This window comes from Eulemur rufifrons, chromosome 7, assembly GCF_041146395.1.
Source record: "Eulemur rufifrons isolate Redbay chromosome 7, OSU_ERuf_1, whole genome shotgun sequence".
NCBI classification, from domain to species: domain Eukaryota; kingdom Metazoa; phylum Chordata; class Mammalia; order Primates; family Lemuridae; genus Eulemur; species Eulemur rufifrons.
In genome coordinates, this window is record NC_090989.1 from 4466836 (window position 1) to 4485854 (window position 19019).

General features: G+C 52.0%; 1 protein-coding gene across 1 annotated transcript in view; it reads right to left on the reverse strand.

Moving 5' to 3' along the window:
* The window catches only part of FAM3B (FAM3 metabolism regulating signaling molecule B), a 31876-nt gene extending 20699 nt beyond the window's left edge, over positions 1–11177 (reverse strand). The window contains exons 1-2 of the mRNA XM_069472268.1: positions 11159–11177; positions 6166–6309 (exon numbers count right to left, since the gene is read on the reverse strand). Of these exons, the coding sequence (XP_069328369.1) occupies positions 6166–6309; positions 11159–11177 (163 nt within the window). The remainder of the gene's footprint in view (positions 1–6165; positions 6310–11158) is intronic.
* Positions 11178–19019: the final 7842 nt, after the last annotated feature.

The window sequence follows — 19019 nt, forward strand, 5'->3', positions numbered from 1 at the left end:
GGACGTGGAAGAGGCAGACAGACGTGGGAGGAAAGGCTGAAAGCCCATGAGGGCTGACATGACAGCTTGGCGTGGCTGTTAGGACCCGGAACTCGGGTGGTCTCACTCCCAGGGACCTTGGCCGAGCCTCGGTTTCCTGGGCAGACTGGCACCGACTTCCAGGGCTAGTGATTGTCCGTGACCTGCTAAAGGGAAAGCACTCAAAGCAGCACTTGGAACAACGTGCGCTGCCCTGCATGTTTGCTGTTACAGAGAAAGTCCCCGCGAGTGCGCATTTTCCAGGCCAGGGTCCCCAGCATCGCCAGACGAGCTCCCACGGGGACCTGAGGAGTCTCCATCGTTCATCTCCAGGGAGCGGTGGAGGCTGAGGGTATCGGGCACGGCAACAAATGCCTCCAGTTTGCCAAAAAGCTGGATTGTAGAAACCAGAGGTCAGTGAGGTCAACAGTGACGTCTGGCCAAGTTCTAGAAGGTTGAGAGCTCCGAGATGAACAGAGCGTGAGCAGGGACCAGCATCGACTCGCCGGGAACAACCACGTGGACCGAACCTCACTCTTCCTCTTCCTTAACACAGGGCCACCACCTTGCAAAACCGCTTCATTCATTAATCAACATACACATGATGGGTGACTTTTTAATCTTTGGTGGTCACTTCAGGGATGGAGCTGTTTAAAATCTCCCCAGCCTCAGGCTCACATGCGTCAGGGGACTGAGGGCAGGGAGAGGTGGCCGCTGGGTCTTCTGGGGCCTGGGTATGGAGAAGACAGGATGCCGAGGTGCAGCAGCTTGAGCAGTTGAGGAGGAGGAAGGGGAGGAGGTGGGAGGGGGAAGAGGGAGAGAAGGAGGAGGAGGAGGGAAGGGGCGAGGGAAGGAAGGGGAGGAGGAAAAAGGAGGAGGGAAGTAGGAGGAGGAACAGAGGAGAGGGAAAGAGGGGGAGGAGAAGGGAGGGGAAGGAGCAGCAACAGGTGCCGCCACTGGGTCCTGGGCAGGAAAAGCACAAAGGTGCCAGGAAGGTGGTGGGGCAGTCGGGGCCGCCCACATCTCAGAGGCCCCCCAGGCCCAGCAGCCCCGGTTGGTGGCGTGGTGGTCAGAAAGCAGGCCCAGGACTGGTGCTGGTGGAGGGGATGCCACAGGGAGAGGTGAGTGGCAGGACGGGAAGTGGCGGTGGGTCAGGTCCCTCAGGGTGCGAATGGCCAGCCCCGAGCAGCCCCTGTGTGGGCTACCATCCCACTGCCGCCCTGCAGGGGCCGGATTCTGGATGCTTCTACCCAGACCCTATCGTACCTAATACGTAAAGCAGAAATTTAAAAAAGCTAACTTGGGCTAAAGACTCTATGCTTTCTTGCCTTTAAATTCATAAAACACTATATTGTATATCCATTTTATTGTTCTGTAAGACACAAAAAGCTACAATATAGAATTTCTCAACACAGAAGACTCCACAATTACGTCCTGATAGGGCTCCAGTTAGACAACTGTGATTTGGCTGCAGGTGTTCCCGGCACGCCTCATATGCTGCCTACGTTTGGGGACTCCAGATGTCAACATGCTGTGATCACCACATAGCACCTGGCATGATTAAAGGATTGATTTGGAGAAAAAAGAATCGCATCTGGTGTTGAGAGGGGCATGTAGGGTCGCTCTGCACGGAGCAGGAGTGTCTTTCCTAGAATCCTGGGTGGGGGATGAGGGGTGGGGAAAGGGTGACTTCGAGCTCGCAAGTTCCCCCGGCGGCCTGATCTGCTCTTCAGAATCCCAATTATCAGAAATTCTGGCGCCTGGTCCGTGCCCTCTAGCTAGCTGCTAAAGCTGGTGGCTCAGCCCTGTCTCCCCGGAACAAGGAGGAAACCGTAGCTTGTTCATTTCTCCAGTGACAGTGATTCAGCTACTGAAAGGCCCTATCAGGTCACCCTTCAGTTTTCTCTTATTCTGCTAACCTCATCTTCCTTCTGCCACAACCTACCGGGTAATCCCCTCTAGCAATGATGCCTGGATCAGTGTATGACTCTCACTCAAGCTGGCTTTAAGATGTCAAACCTCGGCAGCTACCTTCCGTCAGCCTGAGGGACGGTCACCCTTTGCTCCCGCCCTGCCCACACTGTTTGCACCGCAGGCCTGGGGTGGCCGGACCTTCCTCGTCCCCTTGTATCTGATCACATCCACCGTGCGGCCATCACATCGGTCAATGGCTCGGTGGTTCAAAACCCGCCTCGGCGATGCTTAGCGCCTCCCAGCACAAAGCCGCCAGCCGCCTGCACCTCTCCACCTCCATCAGCACAGCGCCCTGTTTCAATCCGAGGCAGCGTCTGCACTGAGACGCTTCCAGCCCTTCCTCCACATGCACATGTGGTTACGGCGTGTCTGACAGAGCACGGCTGGCATTGGGGTGAGGCCAGAGAGGTGCTGGTCTCAGGTGCAAACCTTCAGGGGTGCCCAGAAGCTCAGGGATCAAAATAAATAACAGTTTTATACGATATTTTTCTAAAATCAAAATGAATGTAGAACAACTCAGGATGAACAAATACGAAAATTTTAAAGGAAGACAGGATGAAATGAATGCAAATGAACACAGACCCAGCCCTGTGCGTGCACGACCTGAGAGCCCCGCGGGGGCCGGTCCCTCAGGCTGGAGAGAGCCCCGGAAGAGCAGCCAGCCGGGCCTGCGCTCTGCGGAAACACAGCAAAGGCAGGGCCTCGGCCTCTTCCCGTCCGGCCCACTCTATCCTCGGGGTTGTATTAAGGACGAACAGCCCCTTATCTATAGGCAAAGAAAGTAAGGGGTCACCCTTCACTGCCCTGTGGGGTTCTTTCAGGAAGTCCCTACTGTATCTATCGTCACGTGTGTTCGTCGTCCAGACCAGGGCGGCTCTCCCCCCACGGCACCTCCTTCCGCTCATCTTCTGCGTCCTGCCAGATCCAACCTCGGCCCGGCCTAAGCACCCTCAGCCTTTGTAACTCGCCCAGCACAGTCGCCGGCCTTGTTCGCACTAATGAGCACCGATGTCACCTCCCGCCAAACCCAAGGAACAGAGGCCCTCATCTGTGCAGGGGGACTCCCTCGAGTCCTTCGGGGGCTTGACAGTTATTCACTCATGGGATCCTGGTCTCCCAACTTCCGTCTGTTTCCATTAACAGCTTTGAACTCTGAGCTTCTGGTTTTCTTGTTTGGAGGCTTACTTCTCGCCGTGCCCAGTGCTGACCTCACGTCTCAGTGGGCTCATGCCTGTGCTTCAGGTTCTGCTCGAGCGTGTTGGTCACCACCAGCAAATGCCCCTGGGGATTTATGGGCATTTAAAACAAACGTTCTCCAGGAGAGGGTCCGAGTCACCCCACATGAGCAAAGAGTAACCGAGATTTTCCAGAGCACGTGCTGATTCCCGGAGCTGCACCTCAATACTTGAACCTTCTCCAAAGCTGGAGAAATCGCAATCTTTCCTGCCCATTCAGCAGCATAGATCTGTGCTGAGTGGCTCCAGCGGAGTGCCGGGGTCCCAGGAGGAGCTCAGTGCCCTGCCCGCAGCACCTGGAGGTCTCCCCGCCACACGGGCGACGCCAGCACCAAGTAAGCCCTGCTGCACAACTGGCACTCCTCGTGCAAGCCTCTCACCACATTAGCTGGACCGGAATCACTACGCACAGCCCCCAAACTGAGCCCAGCAGACCCCAAGCAGTCATGTGTCCCTCCGAAGTGGGAGGGACACACCACACCAGGAGCCACCCCTCCCCCTCCATCTTTGCACCGAAGCACCTGGGACCGGACATGCTTCAGGCGTAGGGAGGGGGTGGACAGCGTCCCTGCCCCACCTCGTGAACGAACCTTCTAGAAAGACGGGCTACAGAGGCCCTGTCTCCAGGATGAGCTTAACTTGTGCATCAAAGCAGATCAGTGCAAGAGACAGTAATCCCTTTGAGGGCACCTCCCATGCCCTGCGCTTGGCGTTGGGCCTCGCCCACGCATAGCACACACGCCATGAGCAGGTATGATTACAGGCAAAGTCAGCGCCAATTCTTGTTTATAATAAAAACACCTCAGGCAGTCAAATCCTTCTTTTTGGGGAGGGGCCATAAAAGTTACTTAATCTGAAAAGGAGTGGTTTTTACAGAAATTTGTTTTTTTTAAATCTTTAACCAGTCTTTTTATATTTGTGTAAATAAATTTTTTATATTTTATTTCTGTATTAAAACAATATACCAGCATATTTATTTCCAATGAAATTTGGAAAAGGGGCACAGTTTGTTACTCTAGTGTTACACAAGTTTTCTAATATAATTTTTAATGAATCTTTTGTAATTTCGCTTCCTTCCTAATTCGAGTCGTATGCCAAATGCGTAATTGAACACATCCTGCACATAAAGTTTCTTTCCTCACTTTCCTAACATTATGACTTGGCTTTTAAGCTCTTCCGTAGTAGACTCTGAGACTCCTAGAGGCCCAACATAAACCTCAAAAACACACGCACGCAGACCGCGCCATATGGAGGGAGACTGTTAATAAATATTTGCCAAGTTAATCAAGGAATGGACTTTGACATCAGGAACTTCCTTCTGAGATAATTCACTCTTTCCCAGAAGGGGTACTGTAAAATAACATTTAAACCAGGAAATAAAGAACACAGTGGTTAGTGTCCCCTGTGTACAATCCCTTCTATGCACAAAGCACAGGGCCCTGGTTTTCCTTGTTCCCTCCATAGTCCTGTGAATTTTAACCAGGGCCACCCGCAGATACCTTTGGTCCTGGCCAGACTCCAGCCCTCTCGCGGCCGGCAGCCTGCCCAGCCGTGGCTGACTGCTGCCTCCCGGCAGGGAGGGCCGGGGGTGCCAGAGCTCCTGATCTTTCCAGGGATGCTATAAATCTGGAGTTTTCTGTGAAAACCCCTGCTTTTTAAATGTTGGCCCATGCTTTATTTCTTTTGCTTTTACGGATTTTCTGTATGCCAGGTTTGTCGTCTGGGCCTTCAGTGTGCAACCAGGTGCTGTAGACTGAATGTTTTCTGTCCCCCCTAAATTCCTGTGTTGGAACCTGACCCCCGATGTGACGGTGTTCGAGGTGGGGCCGTGGGAGGTGAGTAGGTCATGGGGGTGGAGCCTTCAGGAATGGGATTAGTGCTCTCATGAAAGGGACCCCAGAGACCCCTTTGCCCCTTCTGCCACCTGAGGACACAGCGAGAAGGCGTCCTCTATGAACCAGGAAGCAGCCCTCACCAAACACCGAATCTGCGGGCACCTTGATCTTGGACTTCCTGCTCTCCGAGACTATGAGGAATAAACGTTTGTTGTTTATAAGCCCCCCAGTCTGTGGTGTTGTTACATCAGCCTGAACGGACCCAGACACCGTGTTCTACCCCGAACTGGCGCACAGCCCTGAGACACGCGCAGGCCTCCCTCCCCTCCACCTCTTCTCGACTGTCAGCTTCTCAGAGCCTTTCCCTGACCATCCTGTCTCAAAGTGCATTTGTTCCCTTTTAAACTGTCCTTTCCCCTCACTAGGATTTCACTGCCAAAGGGGCAGGGACCTTGAGTGCCTGTTCTCTGTCCCTCCCAGGCTCCTGCACGGTGCCTGGCGCAGGCAGTCGAACGTGGGGAGAGAGAACAGCCGCCACCCAGAGTTCAACCTTCCCTGAGCTGACAGTCAGGGGCGGGTCTGTCCGCCAATAAAAATGTCTTCTCAGCGCCTGACATTTCTTATACATCCACTTAATGACTCCCTTCTGCTTGCCAAGACTGTACAGGTGTTTTCCCCTTGAACTCCTGGCCTCCCAAAGCGCTAGGATTACAGGTGTGAGTCACTACGCCAGTTTACCGATGACTTGCAAAGAGCTGTTCAGTGCTTTAGAAACTATAAAACGATTCTCTAGTTTAGGACCTAGGCCCCTGCTGTGTCTCACACAGGAGGAAGCCGAAACCTGGGCTGGAAGGGGGTAGGTCAGGGTCAGGCTGCAGTTCGGGGTCGTGGCTGGGAAGCTGAGGCCACACTGTCCACGTCTAACATGAGGACTGGCAGCGGCACCTACCTCGGAATGGACCTAAATGTGCGACTCTGCCAAGCGCTTTCCTCCTCCTCCACACAAGCCGCCAGGCGCGGGCAGGGCTGAGGCCGGGACCCACATTCCTGCCGCTGGGGACGAGCTGCCAGGGGCAGTCCGCCCGACCGGGCGTGGAACTCACCTTTGAGGACTGGCTTCTTGCCGATGCTCCGGATGTTATAGACAGTGCTGGACAGCGGTGCGTCCGGAATGAGCTCTGCGAGCAGGTAGCCGCCATACCAGGCACACAGGGATGCGAGGACGAGGAAACCAGCCTTGAAAGCACCTGGAGACAGACACGAGCGGCGGCCGTGAACGGCTTCATGCTGGAGCCACCAGGCAACCCCACCCGCGCTCTCCCATGCCCTCCACGGCCTTTCATCCCGGCCACATGCACGGCGCCAGTGCCAGGGGACTGCTCTAAGGGACGGTACTCCCGGAGCGGCAATTGCTGGGGCTGGGGGGTGCTGGGCAGGTGAGGGTGCAGAGCTGTCCTAGCAGAACCACTGTGGCACGGCGGGCTTGGCTATGGCTGGCATTTGAAGTAGACGGTAGCAGATAACACGAGCAAGACAGGAATGTTTCCAAGGACAATTTGCGATATTTGCTATTGGTTTGGGTCTTAGAGCTTCTTCAAGTGCTAATATCAACCAGCGGTTCATTAAGTGCCCTTGAACCAACACGCCCAATGCGGACCTGCAAAAATAAAAGCAGCTCATTCCCTTTGTGAGACACAGTCAGCCCTGAGCAAGCCCCAGCAGCTAGAGAAAGCTCCAGAGGGTGGGGCGTGGTCTGTTTTGATTATCACTGCATCACCTGTGCTGAGAACAGTACCCGGTGCCCCGTGAGCATGCAATGGTCCATGCTGGATCCTGCCCTGACATATGACCCTGGGAAAAGTCCCCAAACCTGTCCTATCATCAGACACAAGCCTGTGAGGCCACCCAAAGGTTCCAAAGGCAGAAAGTCCCCGGAGATATCTTTCTGGTTGACTGGCAACAATATCTTATCTCGCCCATGTGATATGAGAAGCAGCTGAGAGATTTTACAATTCCTAAGAAAAAGGCATCTGTCTCCTCCTAGGTTGCCAGAGCCCTGGGAGGCAGCTCCCTATCCCTTCACAGGCAAGCCACTGCCTGGGTTTTTTATTTTGCACCCTAAATATTGCACAGATCATAACTTGTTCGGCAGTTTGCTTACCAAAACTGCCACAGGGCAGGATAAGCCACCGGCCCTGTAGAAAAGGACGGGCCCTGGGAGATTTGTCCTATAGCATTTAAATCCGTAGTAATAGGTACAGCCTTAAATAAGAGGAGGACAGGCACGATGGCTCACACCTGTAATCCCAGCACTCTGGGAGGCCGAGGCAGGAGAATTGCGTGAGCTCAGGAGTTCGAGACCAGCCTGAGCAAGAGCAAAACCCCAACTCTACTAAAAGCAGGAAAATTAGCTGGCATTGTGGTGTGCGCCTGGAGTCCCAGCTACCTGGGAGGCTGAGGCAGGAGGATCTCTTGAGCCCAGGAGTTCGAGGTTGCAGTGAGCTATGATCATACCACTGCACTCCAGCCTGGGCAACAGAGCAAGACTCTTGTCTCTCAAAAAGAAAGGAAAGAGAAAGAAAAGGAAAGCAGGAAGGAAGGAAGGAAGGAAGAAAGAAAAGAAATGAGAAAGGGAAGGAAGGAAAGGAGGGAGGGAATTACGGACCCTGAAGGGCCTGGCGATGGGCCCCACCCCTCCACGCAGCAGGAGTTGAGCTCTCTACCTGGGCTCCCTCCTCGCCGCCACACCCAGAGAGAGCCCGTCCTTGCTGGGGAGCAGCCACCGCAGGCCCATCGCTGGCTGTGCCGGCACCTCAGCACAGGGGATCGTGCTGACGCAACGACTTGCGTCTGCTTCACCTTGGGTTTTGTTTAGTTTTTTCAAATGCATTTTTCACCATAATTTTTTCATTTCTATTTCCCAAACGATGCAGTTTCTAAGATTGTTACTATTAAGCAGGGGTGGCTTCCTGCTGGGAGAGGCCCAAGGCAGTGTGGCCACTGCAGTTTCTAGGACTGAAGGGACGTCTCAAAGCAGGATAAACCAGCCTCAGAAGACAGAATGAGGCGGTGGGGGCGGCCCAGCAGCCCCGCTCCTGTTCGGTCCTCTGCAAGGTGGATGCCTCTGCCTGGGTCACTGGCCTCCCGCAGCCCTGCACAGGCACCTCCCACGGCCCACCCCTCCAGGACTGTGCCCGCACGCCTAGGACAGTGGCTGGGCCGCATGATAGTCCAGAAAATTCTGTTGGATGAACACGGAATGGACAGTGTGCTAGGAGAGCAGCCACAGAGCATGTTCAAAGGCAACAACAGACCACTGTATCCTGTGAGCACTGCGTTGTGGCTGGACTATTTTATCTAAGCGTAATACCTGAAGAAGAAAATTGCCCGAGCAGAGATCTTGCAGACCTGTGGTCCCCAAGCCCTGGGCCGCAGAGCTCTGCCGCACTCCTCCTCCCTCCATCCCCCAGCACCGGCGGAAACATTGTCTTCCATGAAACCCGTCCCTGCTGCCAAAACCCGTCCCCTGGTTGGGGACTGCTGTTCTAGACAACACGTCACACGCGCAATCCTAAGCAAGGAGCTGCTGTTTAGCTTGGAGAAGACTGAAAAGGACCATTATGCTACCGTTGGAATGTGTAAAAACAGCTGCACAAAGGGAGGGTAACTTTGTCCCCACTTGAACAAGGACAAATGGGTGGGGGTGGCAGGGAGGGAAGTGGAGAATACACAGAAAGCCAGGCTCACAAGCGGAGCTGCAGACCCCGGCCCGCCCCTCGAGGCGGTGAGCTCCTGGGCAGACGGGACAGTGTCTGTGCCTTGGGTGAGAGCTGCAGCCGACGACCTCCAGGCTGGGGACAGTCTGGTCTCCCGTGGTGGCACGTGGCTGGCCAAGACCTAGAGACCCGGAGCCAGAACCTCCTCCAGGGTGAGGCAGATCCGGCCTTAGGCTCCGGGACTCCCACCCTCAGAAGACAGGGCACACGTGGGTGGAGAGCTGTGGGACCCACAGGTCTAGCACAAAGTCACCAGAGGGAGGACCTAGGAGCCAGGAGGTGACTGACAAACACCCAGGAGGAAGCATGATTCATCCCCTAGAGCTTCCCTCAGACCGGGCTTCAACAGTGGAAACTTATTTTCTCACATTCCGGAGGCTGGAAGTCCACGGTCAAGGTGGCAGCAGGGCTGCTTTCTCCAGAGCGTCTCCCCCTGGCTGGCAGATGGCACCTCTCCCCTGTGTCCTCACAGGCCTGGTCCTCCGTGGGTGTCTGCGTTCTAATCCCCTCTCCTTACAGGACGCCAGTCAGACTGGGACAGGAACCACCCTAACGAGACCTCATTTTAACTTGGTCACTTCTCTAGGGGCCCTGTCTCCAAGTACAGTCACGTTCTGAGGCACTGGGGTAAGGACTGTGACATAGGGATTCTGGCGGAGAGGCCGCAATTCAGCCCACAGCACGGCATCAGGCCAGCCGTGGCACAGCCTCCCTGCGGGCTGGACCCCGGCAACGGGTCGTCACTTCCCGGGGGTGGAAGCAGAGCGGGCAGGACACGAGGCGGCCTGTCACGACGGAGGCTCGGACGCTGGGCAGCAGGGAAGAGTCAGTGCCTGGGCTGGGACACAGGACAGGTTTCCTCCTGGGAAAAGTGGGAGCCCAGGGACCTGGTGGGCCTGCCCTGGTGGGAGGAGACCGGCAGCGGCAGGGGCGGGTAGGAAGTACGCAGAGCCTGGGAACCCAGTCTTTTCTCGTAAGGTAATAAAGTCATTAGCTCAGGGAAATGTCCTCCCATGTGCCTGCTGCCCGCAGACGCAGTGAGCATGAGATCAAAGGCCAATTCTCAGCACAGAGAGAGAGTCAGTGAACCTCCTCCTCAGAGACCCACCTTCCGTGTGCCCAAACAATCACAGGAAGCCATTGTCAGTGGCACCCTGCTGGGCATGCACTCAGATCGCCTCCCCATGCAGGGGGCCACGCTGTACCCCTTGTACTTGAGAGGCAGGAGGGCTGAGAGTGGACAGTCCCCACGTTAGGACTTGCTGCCTTGTGGATTCCAGCCTCTGCTGGCCTCAGTGTGCACTGTCATCACTGTCCTGTCCACTGAGGCCTTCCGGCAGGAGGGCTGGGACAGGCCGTTTTGGAACACCGCAGCACGTGTGCAGGGTGACCTGCACACGCCAGGTCCACACGCCAATGCCCATTTTGAGGAATTAGCATGCCCAGTACCAGGCTCCTTGGGCAGAGGGATGGTGGGCGGCTTGACTTACTCCATCCATTCAACCTCAGTACCCTTCCTGCACACTGTCTATCTGGAACACACCCAGCGCTGGACTGAATTGTCAAGGACAAGGCCCATTCCAAGAATGTCCCCAAATCTACAGCTCACACAATCAAAGGTGATGTGGCTCAGTGTTTCTGCAGGCATCTCCTCTCACAATCGCACACGACCAGGTCAACACAAACCTGGTGTTACCTGGAAGCTTCATATGGAACACATAACTCACGAATCATGAGGTCTGTGTGTGGAAAAGTTGTAGGGGAGGGAAAACCATCCGACAATATTCAGCATTTTCCATAAGTAATCAGTAGATACTATCATAATTATACAATATAGAAATAATGAAAAAAATTCTTCCAAAACAGCTATAATGAAAGTTAGTGCCCTGAGCAAATTGATGTATATCCTTTCCTTTTTCCTATTTATCCAAATCTGCTACAGTGTCAAGTAGTTTGAAAAACGGGAAAAACTAAAATTGCCTTACCAAGTGGCATCAGATGAGCCCTTTCCTGCTGAGAGGTCCAGGGGCGCAGGCCCCGGGGAAGGAGCCGCTGCGGGGAGCCGGGCGGTGCCCTCTGCCTGTGCTGGCCCAACGCTTACCTTCCAGCAAGTGTCACAGCCGCTGATCCCGGCTGGGAGCGAACCCGCCCGGGCGCCCTGCTAGGGGCCCAGCCCCTTCGTCCCCTCTGGGTTTGCTCCCCGCATTCCTGACCCCGGTCCAAAAGGAGACCGGCCCTCGCTGGCCCCACCTTCCTGGCTCAGCGCGGAGAGTCCCCGGGGGGCCCCCCAGCCCTGCGCCCTGCAGCGGGTCGCACTCACCGGCAGCCACAGGGCGCATCTTCCAGGTGCCGCTGGCGCCTGCCTGGCCCAGGGCCGCCCCCGGGGACCTACCGGAGCCTCTTGGGCTGGGCGGGCCAGGCAGGTGCCGCCAGTCCGGCAAATGGCAGGTACTGACTTGGCAGGTTCAAAGGATAGCAAGCCAGCCAGGAGCACGGGGCGGGGAGGTCTGCGGGCCTGGCAGGTGTGGCCGGGCAGGTACGTGGAGCAGCTGCCCCGTGGCAGGTGCGCCCAGCCCAGCATCGCCTGGGAGCTCTGAGGTCTTTGGCGGAGGCGTGGGGCTGACCTGGGGCCAAGGCTGCCTGGAAGGCAGAGCTGATATGTCCCGGGGAGCCCAGTAGGGTCAGCTCTGAAGGGAGGGTGCTGCGTCCCCTAATGCTTCAGGTCCCCAGGCCCCAACTTAATGCCTCACAAGAGGAAGTGGCTGCAAAGAGAAGCATGGCTGGAACCTTTTAAATGCCAAAACAGAGTCCAAGTTTGCAGAGTCCACGTCCACAGTACTCAGGCCACTGTTCTGTGGCTCTCTGCTTGGTGCAGAGCAGCCGGCTGCCTGCCTGCTGTTTGCAGAGCCAGCACAGCTCTTGCTCTCTCCTCTCCCGCTGGACTTCCGGGAAACCAGGCAGGCCCCTTGGTCAGGCCCCAGGCCCTTTGGTCAGGGATGGAGGTCTACAGGTCCCCTTATTAACATGGAGACCAGCGAATTCCAGGGGCAGGGGGTGGGCAGATGTGTGAAGAAGGCTTCAAGATGTCCCGACTCCAAACAGGAACAGCCCCTCCCTCTCCACCCATGAGTTTAATTGCATTCCCAACACCCAGCAGGTTTTCACAATGCTGTTGACCCGCTATACTCACAGTGGCCTCAGGCTACCAAGAGCAAGTACAATACTTGTGCAGAAAAAGAGAGTTCCAGGGAAGCACGCTTTGCCAGAGACCCTCTGCCAGACACCAAGTCCCCACACTGGGGTCCACTGGCCCCATGCTGGGGTCCACTGGCTCCCGCAGTTCTACTCTGCTCCTGCCTCTCCTCTCTCAAGAAGCCCAGAGGCTTCAGCAACAACATAGCACAAGGTCCCCTGCCTACCTGGGGACATCCCTCCATCAGTTATCATCAGGGGGCCCTGGCCTTGACCCTGAGAAGCTTTGCTCCCGAGAAGCTCCTGTATGGCTCCACCCAAGCTGCCTGGGGACCACATGTCCTGTGGACCACATGGCTTTATTCCTCCAGTTCACCCCACCTGCTGTCTTCCAAACCAGAGTGACCAGAAGACTGGGGTCTCCACAGTAAGGCATCCTTCCTGAGGACTCCGGAAGCGCACCGACAGCAGGCCTGAGCAGGGCCCATCTCCGGCTGGACGGCCTTCTGAGCTGCTCTGTGGCAGTCTGAGAAGCTATTCTCCAGCTAGTCCTGACAATTACCTTAAACAGATGACCGACCAGCAACCCTGCCTTTGTCTTTAGCTCACCCGATTTCAGAGGTGAGGATTTTATCTCTGGGTTTGTTTTCACTTCTTAAAAATTATGGTAAAAATTCATAACATAAAATTTACCACCTTAGCCATCTTTAAGTGTACAGTTCAGTAAAGTAAATTCACATTTTTCATCTCTAGAACTTTTTCATCTTGCAAAATTAAAACTCTGTATTCATTAAACAACTCACCATTTATCCCTTCCCCCAGCCCCTGGCAATCACCATTCTACTTTCTCTATGAATTTGACTACTCTAGATACTTCTTATACGTAGGAATCATACAGTATTTGTCTTTGTGACCGGCTTATTTCACTTAGCATAATGTCCTCAAGTTTCATCCACGTTGTAGCCCATGTCAGAATTTCTTTCTTTTTTAAGGCTGAATAAAATTCTATTGTACATATGTATCACATTTTGTTTAACCCTCCATCCATCCACCCATCCATCCATCCACCCATCCATCTACCCATCCATCCATCCATCCATCCACCCATCCATCCCTCCATCCACCCACCCATCTACCCATCCACTTATCCATCCATCCATCCACCCACCCATCCATCCCTCCATCCACCCACCCATCTACCCATCCACTCATCCATCCATCCACCCACCCATCTACCCATCCACTCATCCATCCATCCACCCACCCATCCATCCACCCATCCACCCATCCACTCATCCACCCATCCACTCATCCACCCATTCATCCACCCATCCATCCATCCACCCATCCACCCATCCACCCATCCACAGACACTTGGGTTTCTTCTACCTCTTGACAACTGTGAATAATACTGGTTATTACATGGTTGTGCAAATCTTTCTTCCAGATCCTGCTTCCAATTCTTCTGGACACAAACTCAGAAGTGGAATTGCTAGATTATGTGGTAATTCTATTTTTAATGTTTTGAGAAAATGCCACCAAAAGTTCCAATTAATTTCTCCACTTCCTCACCAACATGTTTTCTGGGTGTTTTTTATTTTTTGACAGTAGTCATCCTAATGGGTGCAAGGTGGTATCTCACTGTGGTTTTGCTTTGCATTTGCCTAATGGCTCATGATGTTGAGCATCTTTTCATAGTCTTGTTTGCCATTTGTATATCATCCTCGGAGAAATGTCTCTTTAAGTCCTTTGTCCATTTTTTAATAGGGCTATTTATTTTTCTTGTTATTGAGTTGTAGGTATTCTTTATATTAACTCCATATCAGATATATGATTTGCAAATATTTTCTCTCATTGTATAGGTTGCCTTTTTACTCTGTTGATTGTGTCCTTTGATGCACGAAAGTTTTAATGTTTGCCACAGTCCCATTTATTTTTGCTTTTGTTGACTGCATGTTTGGCATCAAATCCAAAAAAAATCACTGCCAAGTCCAATGGCTTGAAGCTCTCCCCCTATGTTTTCTTCTAGGAATTTTATAGTTTTAGGTCGTACATTTAGGTCTGTAATCCATTTTGAGTTAATTTTTTAATATGCTGTAAGGTAAGGGTCCAACTTCATTCTTTTGCATGTGGATATCCAGTTTTCCCAGCACCATCTGTTGATGAGACTGTCATTTCCCCATTGAATGGTCTTGCCACCCTTTCTGAAGATCATTTGATCTTATATGTGCAGGTTTATTTCTGGCCTCTCAATTCTATTTCATTGGTCTATAAGTCCTGATTTCCTGTTCTTATCACCAGATTACATGGGGAATCTGGGACCTTCTAGCATAGTTGATTAGAGAGTAAGAAGTTAGGTATAAACCGTTTCCTTTAGGATACTGGAAAGCCACCTTAGAGTCTTACGGAGGGCAGATAATCTGGTAAGTTTGAGCAACGTTTTAGAACATGTCATTCCATGAACACTTAGTAAGCACCTATGATGTGCCAAACACTGTTTAGCAATTTCCATCCACAATCTCTAAGCCTCCTGAGGCACCATTAACCCGATCTCACACCTAAGGAGGTTATGTAATTAACTCACATTTATATCAAGCCCACACTTTAGTCCTCAGATTCTTCTAGATACTCCCCACTAGTTATTTTCTCTCTGATAAGTGACCCCCGTGTGTCCTGGGTCCTTAAGTAAACTCCTGGCCATATGACTTTAAAAATCTTTTCATTTTCCATTTTTTCCTCTAGATTTTCACTTGATGCTGAAATTGTCTCTTAAAATAGCATAGATTAAATAAAATTAAATTAAAAAATATTTATGGAGCATATGCTATGGTGTCTTGGTCTGCTTGGGCTGCCATAACAAAACACCACATACTGGGTGGCTTAAATGAACAGCAGGCATTTATTTCTCAAAGTTCTGGAGCCTGGGAAGTCCAAGATCATGGTGTCAGCTGATTCAGTTCCTGGTGAGGGCGTTTTCTGGCTTGCAGACTTCTCCCTGTCTTCCCACTGTGTTGTCACATGGTGGAGAAACAGGGAGGAAGTGAGCTCTCTGGTGTCTCTCCTTATCAGGACACTAATCCCATCATGAGGGCCTCACCCTCATGACTCATCCAACCCTAATTACCTCCCAAAGACCCCATCTCCAAATACCCAAAAGCCATCTCACTGGGAGGTTAGGGCTTCAACATGAGTTTTTTGGTTTTGCAGGGATAGGGAGGCAGAGTTCAGTCCACAGCAGCTAGACCCAGGAGAACAAAGTACATACGCTATGTCCATAGTGTCCACATATGTTTATAGCCAAAGCCATACACAACCCCAAAGCCCATCTACAGGAAAATAGATAAACAAATTTTGGTAGGTTCATACGATGGAATACTACTCACCAACAAAAAAGAAAGTCCTACAGATAAACACAACAACATGGATGGCTCTCAGAAACAACATGCAACCATGCTGTATGACTGATGAAGAACAGATAAAACTAACCTGTGGGGACAGGAGTTAGAACAGTGGTTTCCTCTGAGTGCAGAGGTGGAGAGGTGTTCAGTATGAAGGAGCAGGGGAACTTCCAGAGTAGTGGAAAGTTCTTTGCCTTTATCTTGGTGGTGAGTACTCAAGAATCCTATATAAAAAGTTAGAGCTATATACACTTTGGATTTGTGTACTTTACTGCATATAAGTTATAACTTCAATAAGGCATGTTATCAAAAAAAGAAAAAACAAACGGATCAAGATGACAGAGCTGAACAGGTTGGGTGGAGCTTCTCAGGTCCCTGGCTCAGCCCGGCCAACGGGGTGCAAGTGCCAGACCCAGCGTGGCCTCAGGAAGCCTGCATTCAGCTCTGACCTGTGACACATACCACAGGCTGTGCCCACCCTTCTGCGGCAGGGTTGGGGTGAACCATCTGTGGTCCCACCAGTGTGGGGTTGCACTGCCCACCACACTCTCCTGCCCTTCCTTGAAGGCCTCCCTCCCCTAAGCCTCTCCTCTGCCCCCTCCTCACTGGCTCCCTCGGGCCTCTGGTCATCCCAAACTCCCCGGACACCCTTCAGCTCATGGGAGGCTGGCAGCATGTGTCCCTGTGACTTGTGGACATGAGTAGTCACAATGCAGATGGAGCATGGTTAGATGCAGACATCTCACACACACACACACACACGCACACAAACACACTCCACACACACAGTGCCCAGGACAGTCAGATGTAGACATCTCTCCCTCTCTCTCTCTCTCTCTCTCTCTCTCACACACACACACACACACACTCTCCCCAGGACAGTTAGATGTAGACTCTTTCACACACAAACACACACACACACACACACACTCCCCAGTACAGTTAGATGTAGACATCTCTCTCTCTCACTCTCTCTCCCCAGGACAGTTAGATGTAGACATCTCACACGCACACACACACGCACACACTCTCCTCAGGACAGTTAGATGTAGACATCTCTCTCTCACACGCGCGCACACACACACACACACACTCCTCAGGACAGTTAGATGTACACATCACACAAACACAGAATGAGACTCAGAACGGTTTTTTGTTGCTTTGCAACTTGCATGCTCATGTCTTCGTTTGCCTTTCCTCAAGTTCACATGCTGAATTGCACATGCTTACCTTTTCTTTTTAAATGCTAAGATCATTGGGCTTAATGTTCTGTTTCTTTTGTATCCTCTCACAGAGCTCTGCATTCATTGATCGTTCAATTTATACTACAGACCAGCAGGTCTCAAACCCCCCAGGGAGTTTGCGAGGTGAAAACTTAATACAAAGATGTTAGTTTTCTTTTCACTTTTACCCTCTCTGGATCATACAGTGGAGTTTCCCACCGTACATCAGGAAGGTCTGCGTGACTTGGTGGACCAGCATGTTCCAAATGACGAACATGTAAAGCACACAATCACGCAAGGGCAAAAGATCCATTCAAAGTGCCAGATGGAGCCTTGGGTTTTAACGTAAGAGAGGAAACCACCACTCATCAAGTTTTGGAATAGTATCAAAGAAGAATATCCACAGTTATCTGAAAAGGGTATTACGATACCTCTCACCGTTCCAACTACGTATCTGTGTGAGGCCAGGTTTTCTCCAGACCTACAACTAAAACAGACTGCAACAAGCTGAATTAAAAGGGAGACCTGAGCATCCAGCTGTCTTCTGTTGAGGACATTAAAGAGATTTGCAAAACTGTAAAACAATGCCATTCTCATTAGATATTTTGTTTTAGAAAATAAAATTATTTTTCATAAAAATATTTATGCTAGGCCGGGCGCGGTGGCTCACGCCTGTAATCCTAGCATTCTGGGAGGCCGAGGTGGGCGGATTGTTTGAGCTCAGGAGTTCGAGACCAGCCTGAGCAAGAGCGAGACCCCATCTCTACTAAAAATAGAAAGAAATTATCTGGCCAACTAAAATATATATATAGAAAAAATTAGCCGGGCATGGTGGTGCATGCCTGTAGTCCCAGCTACTTGGGAGGCTGAGACAGGAGGATCGCTTGAGCCCAGGAGTTTGAGGTTGCTGTGAGCTAGGCTGACGCCACGGCACTCACTCTAGCCTGGGCAACAGAGGGAGACTCTGTCTCAAAAAAAAAAAAAAAAAAAAATTTATGCTAACATGCAATGGTTGTATTATTTTTAAATGAATTAATGTATAGTTAAACATTTGTCACTTTTAACTTCTAAGGCAGTAAACATCAATAGATATAACCTCATAAACAAAAGCTGTTTTGGGTCCCAAATCATTTCCATATGTATAAAGGTCCTGAGACGAGAGTCTGAGAACCACTACTTTGGGCTGCCTGCCCGAAACACTGGGCTGTCCCATAGAAACCAAAGGCACGAACGGCCCAGATTCGGATTTAGACCTGGGTTTCAGTCAAGGTTTCACACTACATTAATGAATTTGGAGCAACTTATTTAATACTCTTGAATCTCAGGGTTTTTTTTTTTTTTTTAATCTGTCAAATGGGAAGAATATCTTTTCAGAATTGTTGAGATGAAACCGGAGATACATGGAACATGCTAGCACAGCCAATTGACGGTTAGTCGGCACTTACACGTCACTAGTAATTAACAATTATGCAAGCTGCACTTCCTCCTCTAAGGCTTTGGGGCAGCAGGACCTGTTTGAGCTGGGGGCAATATTATCTAGAACCACAGCCACTGACCAACCACAGGGAGCAAAAGGCCGTCCATGTCATCCATGTCGTGGCACACACCCTGGGAACCTCAAAGGACAGTGGAGGGCTGACTCCTCACAGCTCTTCCAACCTTGGAGGAGGGGCATGTTCATCTTTTAAGGGGCCAGAAACCCAGACGGAGCATCTCAGCAGGAGGTACAGTTCCTCATTCAATTCAGTTCAATTCAATTTACCAAACGTTTGTTAGGCACCTACTACGTCCCAGGCACTGTTTAAGCCCCAGTGATGCATCAGCGGACAAAATTGACAAAGATCTGGGACTTGCGCAGCTCATGTTCTACTGTGAAGTTCTGGAAAGTGAGGCAACAGCTCACGGGTCCCTAGGGAGGACCAACCTGCAGTGGTAGCACCACGAGTGGAAAACCTTCGGGAACACAGAGGGGCAGAGGATACATAGTGGCCCCCAAAGGTGCTTGAACATGGGGCCATGGGGTGCCACAAAGAGGCACTGGCAGTGCTGGGGGCAGGGGACAGGGTGGGGCTCCCTCTGTAATCACAGCCCTGGAGAGCCAGGCCATGGCCAGCAGAACAGGGGAGAGACCACAGGTTTCCCCTGGAGCAAGAGGAGGGAGGGGAGAGGAAGAGTGTGGCGAAGGTGGTCTTTGGGTAGAAACATCCACCCTCCTCCCTAAACCAAGAATCTGCAGCTTCCCTGTGGCACCAGGCTGGGGGAAGGAGACTCCCAGGGGCCATGCCAGGCAGAAGCAGCAGGCAAAGGTGACCTGAGAGTTTCAACTGGCAAGTGTTTTCCCTTATCTCACCTGAAAGGGGCAGCTGCC